At 40.6% G+C, this 19,323-nt stretch overlaps 1 protein-coding gene across 3 annotated transcripts in view; it reads left to right on the top strand.

Moving 5' to 3' along the window:
* Window positions 1-18,523, top strand: part of LOC128888145 (phospholipid-transporting ATPase VD) — a 34,841-nt gene extending 16,318 nt beyond the window's left edge. Inside the window, exons 5-18 of one of the 3 annotated variants that reach the window (XM_054144772.1) lie at window positions 10,371-10,646; window positions 11,189-11,357; window positions 13,112-13,465; window positions 14,004-14,302; window positions 14,543-14,713; window positions 14,851-15,148; window positions 15,289-15,721; window positions 15,803-16,194; window positions 16,273-16,560; window positions 16,630-16,881; window positions 16,955-17,059; window positions 17,139-17,326; window positions 17,424-17,588; window positions 17,671-18,523. In XM_054144772.1, coding sequence (XP_054000747.1) covers window positions 10,371-10,646; window positions 11,189-11,357; window positions 13,112-13,465; window positions 14,004-14,302; window positions 14,543-14,713; window positions 14,851-15,148; window positions 15,289-15,721; window positions 15,803-16,194; window positions 16,273-16,560; window positions 16,630-16,881; window positions 16,955-17,059; window positions 17,139-17,326; window positions 17,424-17,588; window positions 17,671-17,713 — 3,433 coding nt within the window. In that variant the 3' untranslated portion in view covers window positions 17,714-18,523. Of the gene's footprint in view, window positions 1-10,370; window positions 10,647-11,188; window positions 11,358-13,111; window positions 13,466-14,003; window positions 14,303-14,542; window positions 14,714-14,850; window positions 15,149-15,288; window positions 15,722-15,802; window positions 16,195-16,272; window positions 16,561-16,629; window positions 16,882-16,954; window positions 17,060-17,138; window positions 17,327-17,423; window positions 17,589-17,670 lie in introns of those variants that run through there. The other 2 variants (XR_008460198.1, XR_008460199.1) reach the window with 2 other exon arrangements.
* The last annotated feature ends 800 nt before the right edge of the window (window positions 18,524-19,323 follow it).

Raw genomic sequence — 19,323 nt, 5'->3', positions numbered from 1 at the left:
GAAGAAAGAAGCGTGCTCTGCTATTTGAACCGCGATGCACGCGTCGATGCGATCTAGGCGTGATTAACGAGCGTTGCAAACTCGAATTAACCTAAGTCCACCGATGCGCCGGAGATACGCATCGCGTCATCGCGAACTGTAGGCCTGACTGTCCGACGACGGAGATGGACACGATTTCGCTAGATAGATAACGAATGAAATCATTTGTTTGCGATATTTGTTCGACGGAACGGCGGCATTTTTCAATCAAGATGGAAGCCCAACTAATTGGATCTGTTCGAGATAAGATCAAAACCCAAGTGGGAACGTTTATTAAAACTGGATTTTACGTTCGAGTCGTTTCTAAACTGAGACGTAATTGGCGCAAATAAATTAATAATTAATGATAGGAGTATCGAGAGAGGTAAGTCTCTGGATTTTTATTTGTACATCGTGGAATTCTGTAATTTGAATTTGTATGCTTATTCAACGAGGAACGAATGGACAGGAGTACCTAGAGGCTAGTGATGCGCACGAGACGAGCCGAGATTTCTACGATCTCGATCTTAATCTCGAAAAATCTCAAAACATGCATATTGATCTCGAATTTCCGACAATTTCGAATATATGATCTCGATCTCGACGAGATCTTGACTTGATCTTGAGATTTTGATAAGATTGACAATACAGTTCAAAATGTGCAAACCCATTTTCGGAATATATTACTAAAGAACTGAATATCAACATTGATAATACACACCTTTGTGTTATTAGGAACGATATATAAGTTTTCCAGTTCTTGGATTATACGGGTTTAAGGATTACATTTCACACGGAATGTAACTACATTACAAATAGGATAATTTTATGTAATGCAAGAAAACAAAATTTCAGAAAATACGTATTTGATAATTTGATCTATAGTGTAAATACACAAATTGTCGTGAAAATTGACTAACATTTTGCAATAAAAATATATTAATGTTATTACATAATTTATACAAATGAATTTTTCTGGAAACTAATTATATTCTTGCTAATCTACATCTAATCTAACTGTACACTTTACACTTTTGCGCTTTACACTTTTGCACTATACACTTTACACCTTTTATATCTAAATTATACTTTCTCGAAAAACATTGGTATAATAATCTGAAACTTTAAAATGCATCGAATGTGTACATCTCCGAATTAATTGAATATTTACAATGCATATAGTAATATTCAGTCTTCGATTAAATATTAATAAGAATCATGGTTCAGAATATGTATTCATCGAACACAGTCATCGTGAGAAATTTTTCTATATCCTTATATCTATTAGCTAGAATAACTAAAAATTAATTTTTGATAATAGTTACATTAATTATGAACAATATTTGTACAAGCAATGACCGAGAATATGACTTTGGTGTAATATTACAGCGCATGGATAGCGGTAGATTCTTTTTCTAAAAATATTCAAACTCATTACTAACCAATAGAGATCGAGACCAGATCGAGATTTATCTCGTCTCGTGCGCATCACTATTGGAGGCCTATGATCTCCTAGATCCGGAGGCCAATGAACAATACCTACCCCCTACCGAAGGCCCATGTTGGGAATACCAGCCCTCTCTTCTTTCGTCTATTCATCCAGGTCGTACACTCGAAGTCTAGACTCTAATCCTATGCCTCATAAGGATCTTTATTCTTGGATTTTCCTTCCTGGTGAGGCTATAATAAGCAACGCTAAGAGATTACATTCCCATGGACACCTATCCTTTGACTCGTTATCCAAATTCCCAAACCATACTATGAAGAATATTACCCTGAAAGTTCTATCGACGGTGGAGCCACTTTAAAAGGAGCCAAAAAAAGTTTCTGTCGAGATGGAATCAACGATTGACGAACGTGACCGTTAATCAAACCCTATCAACGTTAGTAGAGGTGTGTTTACATGGGCCACTCAACATAAACGTACACGACGACAGGTTCTCCGTTCGCCTGGCATACCTCTTTCTTCCGTAACACGTATTCTTGCGACCTTTACCTACTTAATTCGCAGCTGCACGCACCCACGCGTTGACCTTCTTCGGCCTACCGTTTAATTTCGTTCACCAGACGAGATCGACAGTCCTGGTGGACCGCGCTCCTAGCCACTAATGTCGGCGCAATGTCAAGATCGGCTAGGCCTTCGTCGCGAATTCCAGCTCTCCATTTAACCCTTTCGTAGCCAACGAGTGTGTTCCAATTGAACAATCAGACCGTGGGTGACACAGTGAATCGGTATTCTCCAAAGCTTTTAACAACTATGCCCGATTTAAGGAGCGAACGAGGCAGGACATATTTTTTTCTTTTGGAAAACTTGTCCGGAATTTAATGATGCAACATTTAGAAAAGAGATTTGAGAAGTGTTTTCGTCATCTGTTATTCGATGACTTGTCGAGATTGGTGGGTTTACTTTGGACCATAGGCAGGGAATTAGGCACTCGTGCCGTAACGCTGTTAATCGTTTTATAGGCGTGTTTCGCGAATCATTGTTTGTAGCAGAATCAAGTCGTGGTTTCTTCTGCGCAACGCGCCTTGCGTCAGGTATTTCGAGCTGCTTATACAACGGTAGGCTTCTCCTGAACGTTTATGTTTGACAAAATATTTAACAATGTTTACCTTTCCAATTAGATTTCAAACGAAGCCGTGACAACCAACGTTTCGACCATATTTCTTGATCCCCGAGTAACGATATTGTACCTTACGTTAAACTAAAACCTTGTAAATCGTCTCCATGAAATCCGTCTAGTTATATAACCGATTGTAAAGAAATAGAAAACTGTAAGAGAAATTATCACCAAAAAATTTGTCTGCTGTAGATAACGTTTATAAAGCCACAGGGTGAGTGTGTAGAAGGTGTAAGGAGCTTGTGTCACCCTTAAATTCGTAGGCCTATTAGCCACATTTATCCTTCATTTTTCAAAGCAGTGCGTCGAGTGCGGAAGATCGATACCTCCTGTTTACCGCGTTGTCGATGTTGAGCCAAACCAAGCGTGCACCATTTCTCGAATCGGTCGTTCTTAAAAATAGACCTCCCGTTGTAGCCGAAACATAAAGACGGTAGACACACGGGGATATTGTACAGGCCGCGCTCGTCAGCCGAAGCTGCTGGGAAGTGGAATAAAGCGGCGGAGGAAGGCAACGGCAATAAAACCGGTTGGCGTGTCCCTCGGAGCCGTTTTCCTCGTTTCTTTCCTGGATACGGCGAACCGAGAGATCCGGCTCTCCGCGACAATGAAACCTGCGTCGACATTCTTCATTTCTACGGCAGAGCCTCTCCAACCGGATGGATATCTCACGGAAGTTATTACCGCTGATAGTTCATGGCGAAACAAATCTCGAGCGGGTCTTTCGCTTCGAAACGTTCGAAAAGAGCCTGGTCCTCGCGAACTCTGACCTCGAACCCCGTGAAACCACCGATAAAAGCTTTGCAGGTTTATTCACGTACATTGGAAGAAAACAGACGCGAGGGGTGAAGACATATTAAGAGAAAACCTCTAAATATCGGAGGCGGAGGAGGCAAGTGTTGAGGCAGGTTTAACAAAATTATGCTTCAGAATGATTCCAAAATAGAAGTCTGCGCAAGTCAAGGCAAAAGTTTCACGATGAACGAGCTAAGACATTAGTGCTGTTCTATTAACTCTTTATTCACCTACATATTGTCCCCTTTTTATTACGCGATGTTTCGTAACTTGCACACTATCCATGTTTGAGCCTGCATACATATTTATATCGTCAGGATTTTACAATTATAATGAATAACAAAGTAACCCGCGAAACATCTAAACGATCCAGATCAGTACATTTCAATTATTAAAATAAGATCAATATACAGGGTGTCCCAGCCTTAGTGATACAGCGCTCTAACTCCAAAACTATCGGCTGAATGGAAAATTTCGAATATGGAAATTGCATGGTACAGTGGGGCTCATGTTTCAGCGTGAAGGAATTTTTGTTAACTTTGTTATTTAACGAGATATGATGGTCAAATTTCGTTTTTCAAATGGAACTATATATTCTTTATTTTATACCATGCGATAGTACTTTTCAAAACGAATTCATTAAGCTTTAACGTATTTATCCGATTTTTATTAGTTTTCAAGTTATAACGCTTCAAAGTTTGCTAATTTTCAAGGAAAAAACACGGTTTGACCCCGGGCGATCCCATTGATGCGGTAAGCACCATGAGCTTAGTGAAATTGGCACCTCTGAATGCAAATTTTGATAAAAATCAAATTGCATTCGTTTGTCCACGATTTGTCCACGCTTGTCCAACTACAATTTTGATTTGTCCACCCTTCAGAAAAAAGTTACACCACAAACAAGCCATTTGAAATCGACACACCTATATACACTTTTTTTAGGGTTTTCTTAAAAAATGTGTCCCACCACATTTTGTCCATTAATGTTTTACGTTTGGCCAACAAGTATTTTCGTTTGTACAACCGATATTTTCATTTGTCCACCCCTCAGAAAAAAGATATATTTCAATTAAGGAAAAGTTGCAGCGATACGCTCGGTTGCGGGTCATTTGTCCTCATTCGTCGATTTCGTAGCTAATTATTTATGTCTGCGCAGAACGGAAACACTACTGGTTTTGTCCAGATGTAAATAAATAACTACAAAACTGACAAAGACTGTACCCACCTGAACGCATCGCTGCATTTTCTCCTTAATTGAAGTGTATCTTTTTTCTGAGGCGTGGGCAAACAAAAGTACTTGTTGGATAAACGAAAAACATTAGTGGGCAAAATGTGGTGAGACACATTTTTTAAGAAAACCCTAAAAAAGGTCTATATAGGCGTGTTGACTTCAAATGGCTTGTTTGTGGTGTAGCTTTTTTCTGAACGGTGAACAAATAAAAATTGTGGTTGGCCAAACGTGGACAAATCGCGGACAAACGAATGCAATTTGATTTTTATCAAAATTTGCATTTGAGGGTGCCAACTTCACGAAGCTAGCACCATGGGGTTCTTGAAATCGATACTGATGACCGCTATTGATGCATTACTTGTAGCGCCGAGAATTTTCTAGGTAGGTAATACTTTTCCCGTTTTCCTTCCTTGGGCCTGGAATCGCAAGCGAGACCCTCGGTATCGATATCAAGAACCGTATGGTGCTTACCGCATCAATGGGACCGCCCGGGGTCGAACCGTGTTTTTTCCTTGAAAATTAGCAAACTTTGAAGCGTTATAGCTTGAAAACTAATAAAAATCGGATAAATACGTTAAAGCTTAATGAATTCGTCTTGAAAAGTACTATCGCATGGTATAAAATAAAGAATATATAGTTCCATTTGAAAAACGAAATTTGACCATCATATCTCGTTAAATAACAAAGTTAACAAAAATTCCTTCACGCTGAAACATGAGCCCCACTGTACCATGCAATTTCCATATTCGAAATTTTCCATTCAGCCGATAGTTTTGGAGTTAGAGCGCTGTATCACTAAGGCTGGGACACCCTGTATACACCAAAGTATCCATTGGCATTAAAGGCCACCAGTGTGCACCTGATAGGACGTTAAATTGATGAAAAACTCAAAAACACACGGATCATAGTTCCATTATCGATTGCAACAGTCTCAGATACGATAAGCAATATCATCGTCCAATCTTCGAGCCGCCGTTAGGAAACGGGAATAGTTCACGTGACGGAAGAGTACATCAGCCAAAATCAACTTCTGGCGATGCTGTCAACCGTCGGGACACGTAACACCCAATCACTCGAATTTGCATTTTCCTTATTCCGGAGGCCGCCGTGGCTACGCCTCTTGTCTGCGAAAGAACAACTGCCATTATTGTCGCACGTTCAAGGATAAACGTTGGTTAACGGTCAGCAAAGGAGGCTCGAATGACGCTGGTCGTTTCATTCGAGGCGCAGGATTCTCCTCGATTCGTCGCGAGGAATTGTTCGACGCGATTCCGAGTCTTTTTGCGCTCTAGTGCTTTTTAACGAGGGCATTTCTGACCGTAAAACGCCTGCGGGCCGTTTGAAATTTCCAACGATAACAAATTGCTAATAAATCGGACGCGGTGACGGCACCAGCTGGGTAGCCTTAGGAATTCTTTTATGCAACGCGACTTCATTATAGATAACGCTCTGTTAGATAATGTAACTGGGCATTTCGCCTGACTGGTTTCCACGATTTCGCTTGTAATATACACGGTTCGCCCATTATCTCTAAGTAATAACTAGGTGGAGCAAGATAAGGGAAGCTCGTCCTATATAATTCGTCGAAAACTAGATCGCAACACCGACGTTGGGAACTTTCGATAGAAGTGTTTTAAGAGATTCCGTGGCTGGGCGTTCGATCGCATTATCTAATGGTATCTCGCTCGTATAAGACGGTCGACCGTCTATATTTATTTATTTACGTTGGATACCCTGTTAACGTCTTACATAAAGTGCATTTGGAACGAAACATAGCACGCGTCGAGCGCAGACAGGCTGCGGGTGGCTCCGAGCGGATCGACGACAGAGACCAACCCAAACTTCTACTTTTAATTTCCGATTAAGGAAGGAAAAAGTTTAACATTATCAATCTCGAGAAACTGATGTTTTCTTTTCAAACCTCGTGTTTTTCGTACGAATGGATAATATCTAAATATACGAACGTAGATCTTAACGCTGATTTAATACACAGCTTATAGGCAGTCTCATTTTTTATTCGACAATTCTAAATTTCACGTTTATCCATCCCTGACCTAAAATGCTCGCGTCCCTGTTTTATATTCGAGTGGTCGACCCATTTAGACCTGGAACTAAATTCGTTGTCGCTTTATGAATTATTTTGCTGAACGTTGTTCTTTGTTGTGTGCAGTATTATAGATCTGAACGGGTTAATTGTCGTTCTCCGTTAAAGTGGAGAACCAGTCGCTCAATTATCAGTTCGTTTAAAACTGATAAGAACTGTGACTAACGATTGCCTCTGGCTGGATCGACGTCGTTGCAGGTTGGCGGTATCTTTTTCTGAAGATCCATGCGATCCGATCGATTATTTGACTTGTGCATTCTGTATCGTGCAATTAACAATTAAAAATATGCAATTAAAACAATGAAATTAACATAGAGAGAACGATACGTGTTAGAGATGCTTGTAAAATAACTGAAACTATGGTTAGTTTTCTCGGTGATTCAGATAGTTTTTAATTATTAGTCTTGTAACACGTGTTGACAGCTTAATATTGTTATCATTACATTGCGTATACTTGTGCATTTATAAATATGCAAAAAGATACAAGGATGTGTAGAAATGCATAAATATAGAAAATATGGAAAAATACACGTTGCAACATTTAGAAGACAGAACGTATCCGAATTTACGCTTCTGTTTTTCATCTACGCGTATAAAAATATGAATTTTCATAAACATCCGCAGTCTAGTTATCATCCAGTGACAGGCCTATCCTTTTCCTTGCCAAACTCCATCAGTGACGGGAGCCTCTGCGTTGAATTTATCGTATAATTTCTTTTTCCAAACGTAATTGTACTCGCGAGCATATGTATCGCAATTAGTATTATTAAACGTTATTACAAAACGGATAGGTGCAGTGTATCATACTCAGGTTGGTAGAATTCGATTAGTTAATGTATTGGAACAGCGAGGAGAGCGTGGGTGCAATATGCGGGCACGTAAGTGTGACACGATACCGATTCCTCGCTTTAAGCGATGCAATCGATGACGTCAGCGGCGGTTTAACGGCACAAAAACATCGCAACGGTGAAAAAAAAATGACATACACTCCCTCCGATTGCGCGCGATATCTTTTTCGCGACGGTTTTCCTCGATTCGTCAGAGTTGACGTCTTGTCGAGTGGGAAAACGCTAATCTAAATAAACGTTTCGAATAGGAAGTACGTTGAGAAGTCTTGTATTTTTCGTAAACTATATTAAATTCTTGATCCTTATTTTATCGTTGAAATTTCCTCCCAGAGTTAGTTTCAATTGATGTTCGTTCCAAAGTCCAGAGAATTTCTTCACACGTTGGTAGATCGGTTTTGATCCATACTCGTTTTTTTAATTATTTTATTTCAGGTCACATCAAGTACACAGTTATTAGTGATCCTGTCGATGGTTACAATTCAATTACAGTTTATCAAATATATTTAATATAGTTACTAATTTCAGAAATTTGTTTTTGTTAAGAATTGCCTGTATAATATTTAGAAGTTTTAATTCAATTCGATCCTGTTGCATTTCTTCGACGATTCATATTTTTGTTATTAAGGAAAGGATTTACAGTTGAAATTAAAAAAAAAACATTAATCCATTTAAATGGGACAACCTCTGTTCCTTAGATATTGGTCATGACGACGTTAAGACAATCTGAGAAAGGTATAAATAAGGGCCAGCAAAGGTCACGGAGTGTCATAGATCAATGATTCCTATCTCCCAAGGGAAAAAGTTGCGTAACGCTGACGTTACGGGTCTAGGTCAGATTTGATCACCCTTCGCGTTTAATTGGCGCCGCGTTGAGAGTATAAAAATGATGTCGTCCCACATAAAAAGTTAGCACTGGCCTCGAAGCAACCTCCACGCGACCATCCGCGGAGAAATTTATTTCCAACTCCTCTACGAACCTGAGATGGGCACAATTCTCATCGAACAGTTGTCGAGGAACAAAAACAATGTTGAACTGAATAATTACTTCAGATTAGTCATTCTCATTGAAAAAAAATAACTTCTTTCCTTATTCAAATTTTCCTCGAAACTGTACAGTTTGGTCGTATTTTTGGAATTATCGCAGATATTTTAAGCGTCGATAAGAACGCGAGTCGCGAATAATGTTTTCCGCACAACAAGGTAAATGGCATAAACGAGGATGACGTCGCGTTTCGCAGTAGAAATTGCCCCTGCTGTGTAATGGTCAGACTTGAAATCGTAACTCGAGATCTTGACGTAACGGTGAACAAGGTGGTCCCTTCAAGCTTTATTAAAACGTTTCCTGCCTCGGGTTTTAAACCTTTTTCACCATATTAAAAAACTAATCAGTGCAGAGATGAGTAAGGTAAAGGAACTTGTGTTAGAAAAATGATCTTGAACTCCATCAGAAACAAAAGTATTGTAGATTTAATTAATAAATGTATATTATGCATACATTCCCTTCTCTTATTTTTAATATTCTATTTAACTAAAAATTTACTATTCTTTTATACGTCGAAGAGGAAAAAAAAACAGAACTTGTGTTAGAAAAATGATCTTGAACTCCATCAGGAACACAAGTGTTGTAGATTTAATTCAATAAATGTATATTATGGATACATTCCCTTCTCTTATTTTTAATATTCTATTTAACTTTAAATGTACCATTCTCTTATACGTCAAATAGAAAACAAAACGTCAAGTCGGAAATGTTTTGCATGAAGCTTGCTCAGCCTGGCATGATTAAAACGACCACAATGAAAATGAGTTAGCGTTCGAACCGGAAGAGGGACGTTGCTCGAGAAACTGTCTAGCAATTTCTCCGATTGTCGATGGTAGAGGCAACGTCTCTTTCGTTGAGGCTTTTGCCAGGTTTCAATGGGGGCAAGATCGAGGCCGAGATCCATCGAGCAACCTTTCCGAGGTTTGATAATGTACCCGTCAGGAGGGGAAAAACTGTGGACGGACGATATCCGACACAATGCGCCTTGTTCGACATCGTGACACGTGGGTTAACCGATTCAGAAAGCAATATCGACGAATCGCGATACAGGGAACGCGAATAAAAGAAGAAAGCAAATCAACCGACAGTTTGCGGCTCACGTACCTACGTTCCTTTTTTTCGTTGGTTTACTTTCAGAAGCTATAGCGACTCGTCGCTCCGATCGCTTCTGTCTATCAATGAGTGCCTCGAGACTCGAAGCGTTGAACCATGACGACAGTCAGTTAACCATAATCGACGAGCCGACCGTCTTGTGACAGTTCATTTATTGCTAGATGTATAGGCTCGATCGAAGGACGCCGCTTCGCTTCGCAGTCTTGATCTTGAGTCGTCACGGTGTTACGCAAGAAACATTCCCACGTAAAACAGTAAAACTCCGAGTTTAAAAATGTCAAACTTACGAAATCTAATTCCCTGATAAACCAACGAATAATTGGTTTATTACACCTCGATATAAGTTCAATCTACCCACTGCTCTTACTAAAAAGATACGATTCGCAAACAAACGAACGAGGTCCACGTGTTATCGACCACACATCTGGAAGCTCGAAGAACGGCCGGATAAAAATTCTTTCTCCAAATGCTGTTGCACAACGTTCAAATGTTGCCAGCCATCGCGTCTAATAATAGTTTAACGCCACGTTACCCATTTAATGCTACATAGCTAAGACGGCGACGTATGTATCGATAAGACGGCGTTGCTCGATTGCAGAGAGGACGACAGGTATGCAAAGGTAGCGTGGAAAGACTTGAAGGTCGGTGACCTGGTTCACCTCTCCAACAACGAACTGGTACCAGCCGACGTGCTGCTCTTGCGGAGCAGCGATCCCCGTGGCGTGGCTTATATCGACACGTGTAACCTAGACGGAGAAACTAATTTGAAGCAACGACAAGTCGCCAGAGGTTTCGTCGATCTACAGGACACCTTCCAGCCCGCCAAATTCCGATCCGTGATCGAGGTCGACCAACCCAGCACTAGGATTTACAGGTAACGTTTTATTCCAATTCACGACGACCTTAACCTTCCTATGGCTGTGGGAATTCTTGCGGTTTCCGAGCGTTTAACGTGCACGGAATGATCCGTGGATCTAGAGCAAGCCGGTTTATTGCGATTAGAAATTAATGTTAAAAACGAAGGTGACGAGTGGACTGCGAATGTTTTGGAAATTAATATTCTCGCAGATGTAGGGAAAGAATTGAAACTTAAATGAAAGTGTATCTTATCTTCTAAACGGTATAACGTGTGTATTATTATTGATATTTTATGTATTTTTGCATTTGGCCACACTCCCATAGATTTCCCCATATATTCACTTGCCATCAAATAAACGCATAAACATCCGCAGTCTAGGAAATAGGGCTCGATAATTTTCAGGACTGATGTAATTGTAGAGTGCACAGTTTGTACAGTAGCATTTATAATTTTTGTTCCTTTTAATGGAAACGTATGTTTTGTTTGTATAAATCGATACTTTTATTGGTCCCGTGTATAAGCGTTGTATAAAATCGAGAGTCCGTTGAAAATTGCAGGTTTCACGGGGCAGTGGTTCATCCAAATGGGGGAAGAGTGCCCGTTTCCACGGAAAACCTTTTACTCAGGGAGTGTTTGTTGAAAAACACCGACTTCGTGGAGGGCATAGTGATATACGCCGGGCACGAGACGAAAGCGATGCTGAATAACGGCGGACCTAGGTACAAGGTAAAGATCCATCCATTTAGATGCAACGGAACACGCACGAGGCCTCGCGTATTCTGACTCGGAACACGACTTTTTGTTCGTTGCATCGCGGGCTTTCTTACATTGCTCGACTCGGCTCCAATTTGACCTCGGTACCGTTCAGCGTTAACTAGTCTGAATCAGTGGCTTTCAGAGGTCGAGATGGGCCCAGACCACTCACCGAAAACGTTACTTGTTGCTAAGTTGGGGATTCATGCTTTTCTACAGACATGGATAGATCACTTAAAGTCGAACGAAAATGTGTGCTATCTTCTAAATAAATACAATATGTATTATCATTTAGACTTCATGTACTTCTGTCATTATATACAATTACTTTCGATACTACTTATCATTAAAGCCAACACTCTAGAATCATCGAGACCGTGTCGTCATGTGCGATAATTCAGGTTTTTTCACAACAGAAAAAAGATAGTAAACTATCGGGTAACTGCAATGCGTTAAAGAGCATTGACTACCTGGCGAGAAAAGAACCGTGTGTTGGAAGTGATACTATCATTGAATCACGAATAAATTTCGAGTGCCTTGAAAATGTTAATGCAAATTGGTATTTTTACAGACATAGATAGATCACCAAAAAGTCCAATAACAATGTATCTTATCTTCTATATGTTGTAATATTGGGTTGTCCAGAAAGTTTGTGCCAATTTTTAAGAAAAATTCAAAGGCAAATTTGAATTTTGTTATATATTTATTGAATTATATAAATACCATTTTGTTCCACGACCTTTCCACCTTTTAAGGGATGTACCCATGTTAATCGTTTTCAACCATTCCAATATAAACAGACTGTATATAATGTATATAATGTGTATATATGTATATATACTGTATATAATGTAAGGGTGCATAAAGTATTAAAAATAAAATATTGCTCATCCTTAAGTACTATTCTTAAAAAATTCATAAATGGCAAAGTATAGAAAAAAAAATGTTTATGTTTTGACACATACTAAAGAACAGTTTAATGAACACATGACAAATTTTTTGAGATCATAAAAAAAAAATGGCGGCGGTTCGAAAATTTTGGTTAAAGCCTTCGGCACGAAACGCGCGTGGGCTGTTCCATCGTTATATTCTTTAGGTTGCATGTGAAAAAGAAAAAAAAAATATTACATTGTTTCTGGAGTTTGTCGCAAGAGAGTAGCAATTGGATTTTTTTTTTACCATTAAGAAAATCATGGTGAGCCGAAGAAATTTTTTTTTTATTTTTCATCGAAATTTCACGAGGAAAATCGTCAATAAAAAATAAACTAATCAAGTAATCGCAAAAATCCATTGCTACTCTTCAGATAATGTATCTAAAAGTAGTGTGTACAAATTTCAGAGCAATCGAACCGATAGTTTACGGAGATGTACGTTGTACCATTTCGAAAAATGTAGTTTCGAGATAATCCCAAAAGAGAGTAAACGTGCGGTCCGATTGCTCTGAAATTTGTACACGCTACTTTCAGATACATTATCTGAAGAATAGCAATGGATTTTTGCGATTACTTGTTTCATTTTTTAATTAATTTTTTTTTAAGAATAGTACCCATCTGGCGAGCGCTCAGGGTAGCCAGACGCCTTAAATCATGAACTGATCACCATGAAAACTATGCATCACCTATATCCTTCCTGTCAAACTTCGAGCCTCCAAGGCAAATAATCTGAATCGTCCTGCGACTCGATCATGACCAGGACCAACCATTGTCTTACCGTTGATTGTTCTTTAGCGTTCCCGCCTGGAGAAACAGATGAACAGGGACGTGATATGGTGCGTGGTGATCCTGGTGGTGTTGTGCGTGATCGGCGCGACCGGTTGTCGCCTGTGGCTCTCCGACTACTCGGGTCTGACGTTCGTCCCGTTCATCCCGGTCCTTCAGGACCCGAGTTACGAGAGCATGCTGACGTTCTGGACGTTCGTGATCATTCTTCAAGTGATGATACCGCTTAGCTTGTACGTCACCATAGAAATGGCGAAAGTGGGACAGGTTTATCACATCGGGCACGATATCGGTCTCTACGACGCGGATACGGGTCGGCCAGCCGAATGTCGTGCGCTCAATATCACCGAGGAATTGGGTCAGGTAAAGCAGATTGATTGTCAACTGGCGCGTGGTGTCTATTAAGAACGTTGTGGGGTGAAACGTAGCCTGATCGATGGTAATAGCAACTCTGGTGTAACCAGGGTTTAATAGACGAGACATGGAAATATAATCAATAGCATCGTTAAAAATTCCCAGTGAAAACATTGTTACTCTTTTTATTTTCACTTAATCGCAGCGGATATATATCTACCTTCAAGAGATTAGTCATTTCTCTTATCTAGCTATTTCAACACATTGCAATCGATGAAACAGTCCTCTACTTCCCCAGAACGCTTCATTATTTAAACTTATTATTTCCTGAAATACAAATCAAAATTAAACCATTATTTCATGGAATGATCCTATGTTATCCATCCCGGATTATAAATGCTGTTCGCGCTCCCTGATTAATCACAGCGATGATTAGCCATGAATATTTCTCGCAATTAACTAGAGTAGCCCTCGCGAAGCAATGAATTACTGCCAAAACCTGGGCGTGATCTCGATTAAGGTGCACGTTTTCTTCTTGTTACGGCAGGTGCAGTACATATTCTCGGATAAAACAGGGACACTCACGGAAAACAAAATGCTGTTTAGACGATGCGCGGTGGGCGGGCAGGATTACTCGCACACCGGCGACGACGACGAACATTTGGTACCTTCCTCGAGACTGAAGGAAGACCTCCTCATAGGTACATTTAGACAACACCTACAAGAATTCCTAGTTGTGTTAGCGATATGTAATACTGTTGTGGTCAATTCTCAACCCCATTACGACACCATGAACTCCAGCGGTGTGATCGAAGAGCCTCAGAAGAACGGCGACGAGACTGGAAGGTTTGTATATGAATGCTACTCCATCCTCTGACTAGGAAAATCTTCTAATTCTTCATTTCACGCCTTTATTGCGCGTAATTTTAACGGTATAGTAACAGCGAAAATATGGCAAAGTGTAATCAAAAGGTGCGCGAGAGGCGAGGAGCAGCTAGAGTTCTGCTTTGAAACCTAGTCTCGCCATAATTCGTAGAGTAGAGTAACAAGTAACAAGTTTTAAATACGCCCGATTTCATGTTTTAGGTATACAAGAATGATAGAGAGCAGGAGTTTGACTCCTTCGCCGGTCATTCCTCTGACTACCTTTTCCCATCCAACAAACAGTCCCGATGAGAACGTGTCTTCGATATCTTCCATGGTGGAAATGGAGTCTGTACTCAATAACACCTCGAAGTTGTCCAACAAATTTCCCAGGTTGGTATTCGTTACTTATTTTGCTGTACTGCTTTGTTCAGGAACAAAGGAATCCCTTGTTAAATCTATATTAAATCATCATTCTTTCGAGCTCCTGCTCCTCTTATAAATATTAAGCGTTGAATAATCGTTTGCAGACCAAAATTCCTGAACGTCACTTCGATACCGAGCCTAGGAATGGGCCTGCTGGGAAGGAAATGGTCTCCGAATGGAGCACACAGAAGACGCAGTCCGCTCAGTCCCGTTATCGATGCCAGCGGGAAGAACGGAGACGAATTGTTACCTACGCCTGCGATTTACGAAGCGGAAAGCCCGGACGAACTCGCGTTGGTGAACGCGGCTCGCATCTACGACGTGAAACTTCTTAAACGAACGGCCCGTACCGCGATCGTGTGTCTGCCGGATAAATCTATCATTACTTTCGAAATTCTCCATGTAAGCTGGTTACGGACAAACGCACATTCTTTTCGTTCTTGCGGCGAATTACTTTCTCCGTGTTGCATCAAATAAAGTGATTCGTCTCGTATATCTTTTTAAATATTCAACCTTTCTATACCAGACGCAATGAATTGCAGGTTTTGCCGTTCGACTCTAACAGAAAGTGTATGTCCATATTGGTGCGTCATCCTCTTACGAAGGAGGTGGTGTTGTACAGCAAAGGTGCCGATAGCACTATATTGTCATCGCTAACTTCTCAGGAAGAAAACTCCGTAACGACGATAAAAGTTCGTCAGCATCTGCAATCGTACGCTCGTCAAGGCCTTCGAACATTGTTAATGGCTAAGAAGTCCCTGACTGCGCAGGAATACGAGGCTTGGAGACAAACGCATGCGGAGGCCGAACTCGCAATGGAGAACCGCGAGCGTCGTATCAAGGACTCGTACGCGAACCTCGAGTCCCATTTGACGCTTCTGGGCGCAACTGGGATCGAGGACAAACTCCAAGCTGGCGTACCCGAGACCATGGCTACCCTGGTGGCTGCAGGAATCGTCATTTGGGTTCTAACAGGTACGCGTTTCGCGAAACGTATTAAAATATGAGCTAAAATAAAGCTAAAGCATATAGCTAATAGACGCTTTAAATTGGAAGGGGACAAGCCAGAAACCGCCGTGAACATTGCATACTCGGCGCGTCTCTTTTCGCCCGCGATGAAGTTACTATGGCTGCAAGCAAGGTCCAAGACCGTCGCTGAGAGCTTGATCCTCGGCTATCTGGAGTCTGCGCAAAAAGAAAGCATAGTTCATGGTAACGAACGGGGAGGACTCGACAGTATCAGGGACTTTGGAGTGTTTAATCGAGATCCAGCAGAGAACGATGCCCACAGGGTAGACAGTCCATGGCCAAAGCAACGGGCGCTCGTTGTTGACGGGAAAACTTTGACCGTTATCCTTGATCCGCGATCAGGATTGACCCGGCCGTTTCTTGAATTAACGAAGATGTGTTCCAGCGTGCTGGCTTGCCGGGCTACGCCTCTTCAGAAGGTGCGGTGAATTTAATCTTTTTGCCCTGGTATTCTGTAATTCTTCGTCTTGCTTAAATATCGTATTATTATGTTTCAGGCATACATAGTGCGTATAGTGAAGGAACAATTGGGAATGAGAACACTAGCGATCGGCGATGGTGCGAACGATGTTAGCATGATACAGACAGCGGATGTTGGGGTCGGTATCTCGGGACACGAAGGTACACAAGCCGTCATGGCCGCAGACTTTGCCATTACACGATTCTCGATGCTTAGCAGGCTTCTGCTGATGCACGGCCATTGGTGTTACGATCGTTTGTCTAGGATGATCTTGTACTTCTTTTACAAGAACGCCACCTTCGTCTTCCTCGTGTTTTGGTTTCAGGTAGATGTCATTTAATATACACTATGATATAACAACGCTCAGGTGACAATGATTTATTATTTTCCGTAGCTGTACTGCGGTTTTACTGGAACAGTTATGATGGATCAGATTTACTTAATGTTGTACAACCTCATGTTCACGTCAATGCCGCCGCTGGTATTAGGGGTATACGATCGAGTAGCCTCGCCTGGTGTTCTGCTGTCCATGCCCCAACTCTACAAACGGGGACGCCTTGGACTTATCTATCAACCGCATTCGTTTTGGCTGACGATCTCTGATGCATTGTATCAAAGTATCGTTATCTTTTTCATAAATCAGTGTGTTAGTACAGCCTTGAAGTACTTTAAGATGCCGAAAAGCAGCAAATCAGTGTATAATAAATTCTTTCGTTTAGGTATACTATGACACGACTATTGACTTATGGGAATTCGGGACCACCGTGATGACATGTTGCATCGTTGTTATGCTGGGCCACGTTGCCATAGAGACGCGATCTTGGGTAAGATCTTTATCTTCCGATAAAGAACGGTATTTAAAGTGACTAATACGGTATATTACATGATATGGTGTTATTTCAGACCATAATTCACGTCTTTGCCATACTGGGGTCGTTATTCGTATTTTTCGGCTTCTGTTTAATTTACAATGTGGTGTGCGTTAATTGTATGGGTCTACTCTGCTCATACTGGGTTATGGAAACGGCTGTAGTGAGGCACACCTACTGGCTTACAGTTATACTTACCTGTGTTCTGGCATTGTTACCTAGGTAAGAATATCAAATATATACATATAGATACGCAGTGAAAGGATGAATAATGGAACGACTACCCTGCAATACACTTTTGTATTATTTTTGTCTTCAGGTTACTGTACAAAACCATACAAACTACCCTATCTCCAGATCTCACGCAAAGTGCCACGTTTAAGGTAGCATCGAAAAGCGGAAGCCATCGACAACGAATCGCCGAGAGAAGCGGGAATAATTTCATCGCTGGATGGTCGCGTTCAACCCAGCATGCTACCATAAGGTATCTTATTTACTGCAGAGTATGAAGTACTTAATAATGGTTATTTACAATAGCTCCATCTATCGTACTCCTTATGTTTCAGAACTGGAACTAAAAATGATACGATGACAACAATCGTTGCATGACATAACCTAATATGTCGATCGAGACTGTCGGCACGCTGTAGCAGAACAATTGAAACTGTTAAGATTGCTTCGTTAAAGTGGCCGAGAAAAAAAGCAAAGTCCATTGCCGCATTTCAACCTTTACTGTTCCTAAGGATCGAAGAAGTATTGTTAGGGGATCTAAGTTAATCCTAATGTGCATTTTCAGTTTCAATCGAGAAATTCTTGACTTTATTGAAACCGCGCTGTTCGTTGCGATGATCGTCTATTCGTATCGATTAGTGTTTTCTAGTTGAATCGAGTGGCCTTACATTTCAGACTGCTGTTCGTTGCATTTGATGGCTGTGACTTTTAGGGACCAAGACTGTTAGTCCAATAGTAACGTCGATACCCATCGACGGCTCGAGTGAAATAATGCATACGGGATTTTTCGGGTCCGTGTACACGCACGACGAATTAATTAAAAAAATAATTCGGGTCGTAATTATCGTCTTAGAAGTAAGCACCAGAAAACGCATATTGTAAAAAGATACATGAAGTGTATATTGTCACGTATGAAGTTCATGTTGTATAAATTATATATCTACATTATTATAACACAGCGAGTGTTATACATATACATACTTTTCACGCTCGCGACTGTATTATTATTGTAATTTTGAAAATGTACGCGCATACGTGCAGTCTATCAGCATAGAGGAACTATCAAACATATATATGTATATTGAACGTTATCGATGACGCATTGCACGCGTTGACATAGTATTTTGATATACAATTGATAGCGATTGCGTGCATGTAGCCATGTCAATAAAATCGAGTGTTCTTTAAGCTATTACGTTTCATTAGTGTTAAACTTCTGACGAATCCTCTACCTCTATAATATAATAATAATAATAATAATAATATCTTATTTACGGGCAATCTGCCCTTGATATCAAGTACAATGTAATAACAATGCCAACAAGAAAAACAAAACAAAAATGGAGACAATTATGGTATCTTATAATGTAACGTGTTCAAACTTGATTGCGCATCTGCAAAATTGCAACAACTGATCTTTTAAATTTAATTTATATTAATTTCTTTCTTAACTTGCTAGGGCCTATATATAGATGTATACCGCGTGTTTTCTTACTTGCGAGAAAGCGTGCCCATCTAGCGGTAGAGAACCTGAACTAACTTTCGGAGTTTGGTCAGCGCCTCTATCGGGAAAACGCTCAAGTTTATCGCCGAATAGTTCCTACCTGCACCGTTAGATGGCGCCATTTGTTCACTTACCGACGTGTCGACAAACTTGAGCGTTTTCGCGATAGAGGCGCTGACCAAACTCCGAAAGTTAGTTCATTATTTCACCGATAGACGGCGCCATTTGTATCATCATTTACCGACATGTCGATAATTTTGAACAAATGGCTCCATCTAACAGTGCATGTAGGAACTATTCGGCGACAAACTTGAGCGTTTTTCCGATAGAGGCGCTGACCAAAGTCTTAAAGTTAGTTCAGGCTTTCTACCGCCAGATGGCTAGTCAGTTGAATAAAACAGTTTGAATAAATAAAAGCACCTAACGGTTTTTGTTGCAATTCTAACTAATTAATTATTGTCAACCATTGAAAATGATAATTTTC

Source organism: Hylaeus anthracinus, unplaced genomic scaffold (genome assembly GCF_026225885.1).
Source record: "Hylaeus anthracinus isolate JK02 unplaced genomic scaffold, UHH_iyHylAnth1.0_haploid 11989, whole genome shotgun sequence".
Taxonomy (NCBI): domain Eukaryota; kingdom Metazoa; phylum Arthropoda; class Insecta; order Hymenoptera; family Colletidae; genus Hylaeus; species Hylaeus anthracinus.
The sequence above is the reverse complement of the archived record's forward strand: the minus strand, read 5'-3'. Positions and strand labels throughout refer to the sequence as shown.